The 5,187-nt window shown below is 34.0% G+C and overlaps 1 protein-coding gene across 1 annotated transcript; it reads left to right on the top strand.

Moving 5' to 3' along the window:
* Nucleotides 1–3,202: 3,202 nt before the first annotated feature.
* Nucleotides 3,203–5,101, top strand: LOC116351204 (the record flags this gene model as incomplete). Its single annotated transcript, XM_031783285.1, has 2 exons — nucleotides 3,203–3,312; nucleotides 4,145–5,101. A coding segment is annotated over exon 2 (931 nt), but the record flags the coding sequence as incomplete, so codon positions are not given.
* Nucleotides 5,102–5,187: the final 86 nt, after the last annotated feature.

The following is a 5,187-nucleotide window of genomic DNA, read 5'->3' on the forward strand; positions in this document are numbered from 1 at the left end:
GCATTGCAGTGTTTGACAACATCTATAATTTACCTCGGTTGACCAATCTGACGGAGCTATCGATCTATTTACAGTATGGATTGAATGTCGCTGATATGGAACTGTTGGCAAACGGTCTTGTGAAACTTCAACTTCTTCACTATAGAGAATGTAAAAACGTCGATTTCATTTTACCATTCGTTCGTCGCTCGATGATGTTGAAGGAAATTAGAGTGGATTTAAGGAACGGTGGAGCTTTGAATTTGAAAATGTTGAATGAAGAACGCACCAAGTTGGCCGGAGCACGAAAAGTAATGATTTATGCAACTGACAATATTTTCTTGCCCACCAAATGGACGACCAAAAACAACGACACCAATTTGAGCTTAATCGAGATTCGACGTTTGGCCCCGTACGAATGGCCTGACTATTGATCTAAACAACAATTTTTTGAATTCTCTACGTAATATTTGAGCTAAATTTCAAATCTATTCCCAATACTTCACAAATGAGCTAGAAAACACTCGAATCTCTTAAAATACCATAAAATTAAGCCATAGTTGTAATAAAAAAACTAGATTATTTGATAGAATCATAATTAATGTTAGTTATGAAAAACGGATAAAGAAACATTTCCATATTTCTTAGAAAATTCTTCAATAAAGTGAACTCAAATCAACCAAAAGTCTTTATAGTATATGTTTTACTTTTCCGCACACACACTATTTCATTTATTGCAATAAGTACAAAATACTTCTTTCAAAGTTCTCACTGTAACGCAGTACTGTAAATCTGGATAAAATGTCTTACATCCGAAAGATGAACTTTTCCGCACTGTGATCCACAACATGCATTTATTACAAATCTTTTACTCAAAGAATTCACGAGAAAACTGAATCTGACATTAGTTTCACGATACAAATGATTTTCGACACACTTTTCATACAAAAATGACTAAAAATGGGAATTTTTGTATGTAATCAATGCCTATATGATATCGTAATCATGTGAAAATTTGCAGAGGTTATTTTTTTCACAAAAAGTTAACATTCTGAAAGTTTGAAGAAATTTCAATGCATATTAACCCTGTACGCTGGACGCAAAAATCTGTTAACACGATAACTTTCAAACAAGAAAAGAAATTCAAAGTCTGACTTCACAAGATGATTGGGGGTGCCGAGGAATAGAAACCATTAGATTTTGAGCGACTTTGGTTGATAGAGTGAAGTGTCATGTCTGGTGTGATGCCCATGGGCATCCATGGGAAAAATTCAATTTTTCTTCCAAAAGTGATATTTAATGTATACTTAAACACTCAAAAATGTGTATTGGGGGGTTTTTTGGTACGAGAAAACCGAATATGACGTCACACTTTTCATACAAAAATTTCAAAAAAAAAAAAAATGGATTTTTCTATGGAAGCCATGCCTGTATGATATCGTGATGAGCTGAAACTTTGCACAGGTTATTTTTATCACTCAAAAATACTATTCCGAGAGTTTGAAGACAGCAATAAAAATAAATCTTGGAATTGAAAGTAAAATCATTTAAAAAAAATCATGAACATAACAGAAGTACAGCGGATAAAATAAATCGAAATACGAGCGTACATAGTCCTTCATATAGAATGCTTCTTTCACATAGACACGCGTCTTCCATGCGTCGAGCGTATCGCACTAGCACTGCTAGCCAGCAAATGCTGGATAGCACATTACTCTAAGTAAGTCTTAGTGGCAATAGCAATTAACGAATCACTGTTGAAAAATCGAACAAATATTATTTTGAACTTTCTTAATAAAATACGCAACTACCACCGTGCGGAAAAGTTCGTCTTACTCCCGCAAAACTCTTTATTTTTCATTGAAAATTTATTAAAATTACATTTGACACTTTAATAGATCTTGGCTCCAATCGTGAAGTTATTTTCTCGTACAAAATCTCTAATAAACTACATTCCACAGAATTTTAATTAAATTAGGTACAGAGTACAGATCTCTTTACTCAGTTTAATCAGTGATCACTTACTCAACATTAGATCCACTATAAGTTGGCGCCCAATCATCGATATCCAATAATCCAATAAAAAGAAGAGGGGAAAGAATAATTATATCAACCAATTAGCAAGGTTTTGATAAAAAGAATGAGAAAGTGACACCCGAAACCAAATACAAGGCCATACGCACATCATTTGGTCCAAAGAAAATAAATTTGGTGTTGTATATGGGCAAGTATAATGGTCAGAAGCCTTTTCAATGCTGTGATTGTACAATTCACTCGAAAGGCCTCTCTCGATCTGCACACAGAGTTCCATGAACGAATTCGTAATGGTTCATCTTTATTCCATTGTTCGTGTTGGATTCAACCGAAATATCAATAGCGATGATCATCAAATGAAATGCAAACGCGAATTTACGAATATTATCGTTGTGGTAAGATCATGTGGATGTCAAAAGTCCAATTTTTTACAGCAAATGCCCATTCACATAATCGGTGAGGTTCCATATTAATGTCAACAATGCTCAAAGACTTTCACTCTTGCATTCACTTCAATTAGCATTAGTGCGAATTGTGTTTCAAAGGATTTAATTGGAAATCAAATTAAAACGAACACTACAAGCGCATCCATAAGAAGAATTACTAATCCATTGTTTTAAATTAACATCGAAAAGGCAAAAAGAAAATCAAATCTCAATCAAAATCAGAAAAATTCTAACATCTTTAAAAATTGAGCTCACAATAATGCTTCATTTGAATGAAACTGAACAACCGAAAAATGTCATTTGCAATTGAGAAAAATTAAGATTTCTATAATTTTCTTCATTGTTTATGCGATTTATTGACACGTTTTTTCTTCTTCGTATTTAAAAAGCGTAAGAGGTGGAATTTTATTTTGTGTTGGTAAATTCAACTCCACCACCATTTTAGCGACATTTGCTTTGCATCGTCTATTGAAATGAGATCAATACGCGTTAAAAAGAAAGAGATGCCCAACCAATATGATGATATAAAACACACCATTGTTGACTGTCACTATCTCGCTCAAGCAGCGCTGTGTACAACTACAACCTTAGATCATTTCTATGAAAACTAGGCGACGTTCTTTTTCCTGCGAACATTCAAACGAGAAACACGTCAAACAAGTTTGCTCATTTCTTTTTCGACGCCATTTTTTATGTAGCGAAAAAGTTCAGAATATTCCACATAAATTACAGTTTTTCATCGATTTGTATTGATTTTTTTCGGCAAAAATTACTACATTTACTGAAATATTTTCGGAGATTGGTATTATTAAAATAAACTTGTTGAAACAACGCGAATTTTGATCGGTCATCGGTAAGTACCGCATGGTCTGCTTTATTATTACAAATTACAATTTCAATGGAAGAAAAGATATAGTTCTTTTTAGCTATAATAGCGTATAATAGCCATCAATTGTTCAAAAACTTGAATGATTAATAGTCGGAAAGAATAAAATGGTTTTGGGTTGTAAAAACTGTTAATGAAATCTATATTTTTGTGAAAATGTTTCAAACTAATTGCTAGGTTGGTTCGATTTTTGTGAAAATTCAGAAGGGATACTGGCTATAGTTATAAGTTATGTAAAAATATGTAAGATTTACGAATATGACATTTTTTTGGCATAATTGAAGTCACAGCGCCTCGTTTGACCAAAAATTTCAATTTTCTCAAAATTTTCAACACATGTTAAAAACATTTTTTCTGGTTCGTAACGCTGCTAATTACGTGAAATAGACCACCAAAAGCGAGCAAAGAGAGAAAATAGGGTCTCAGCATGGCTGAAGATTTTTCAAAAAAATGACAAAATTTTAACAAAACAAAATTTTAACTCATTATTGAGGTGGTCTGATTTTACTGAAATTGTCCGACTCACCCTGTAACATTATCTGTGTGTTTTGTTTGATCAATACTTGCGATTCTACATGCCCGCCCTGCTCAAGAATTTTACAAAAATGTCGTGGATAATTATGTTATAACCAATATGTATTGGACTTCAATTATGTCAAAAAAATGTTATATTCGTGAATCTTACATATTTTTCCATAACTCATAACTATAGCCAGTATCCCTTTTGAATTTTCACAAAAATCGAACCACCCTATTAATCGCCATAGTTTCTTGTTCTATTTTCTATTCTCCTATTCAGTGCCATTCTCTGAGGAGCCAATTGTCATGGATCGTCCACAAAAAAAGCTAAAGTTATTGCACCCCGTCGGAGATGGTAATGAAGATGCTGACGCTGGTCCCTCAAATGAGGAATCAACACCAAAAATATTCAAGTTGAACACCGATTGCTTCGATGAAACATTCGAATATTTGTCGCTGAAAGATTTGCATTCATTTGGACAAACATGCAAGCGGATGAACAAAGTGGCCGGCGAATATTTCAAACGAAATTATTCATCGATTCAAACATGGTGCGAAATTGGCGGAATTTACACCAATTATTCGGACAAAGATGGATACAACCCCAAACGGATTAAAATATCGGGCTTTAGTGAATTCACACCAAACATTTCAATTGACGATGACGATCTCAGTTATATTCAACCTCATGTCAGTGAATTTAATTCAGTTAAACGCATTACATTCGACTATTCAATTATTGACAACGAAACAATTAAGTTTTTCGAACAATTATTGGGCCAACTAGAAATGGTGCTACTATTGAAATGTGCTATTGATGCTGGCCTTTACCATTTGATGTTGCAACACTGTGGAAAGTTGAAGAAGATTTTTGTTCGAGAGTGTAAGTTCAATGGCCATCCGATCGATGAATACGAGTGGCTGTTGCATACATATCCAAAGCTTGAGCATTTGCATCTTTCCGCTTATGAAGGAATTGGTAAAATTGAAGAACTATCGACATTTTTTGAGCGTAATCCAAATGTCCATCGATTTTCAACTGACTTTGATTTGATTTGGGACAATCGTGACGTATTTTCAAATTCCAAAATTAAGTTGGATATATTGGAGCTCGGCGGCTCACGTAGTCTACTTCGGACAAATCTGCAAGAGTATCTGAAGCTATTAAACGGACTTCATGACCAAGGCTTTTATAAACGAATCTACATTGACATTGGTGAACTAGACATGGATTTAAGTACGTTTTTGGTTTCACTCAAAGGGATGGAGTCACTATGCATTGCAGTGTTTGACAACATCTATAATTTACCTCGGTTGACCAAT

Source organism: Contarinia nasturtii, unplaced genomic scaffold, assembly GCF_009176525.2.
Source record: "Contarinia nasturtii isolate CC-2019 unplaced genomic scaffold, AAFC_CNas_1.1 Cnas_scaffold_4852, whole genome shotgun sequence".
In the NCBI taxonomy this organism is placed as follows: domain Eukaryota; kingdom Metazoa; phylum Arthropoda; class Insecta; order Diptera; family Cecidomyiidae; genus Contarinia; species Contarinia nasturtii.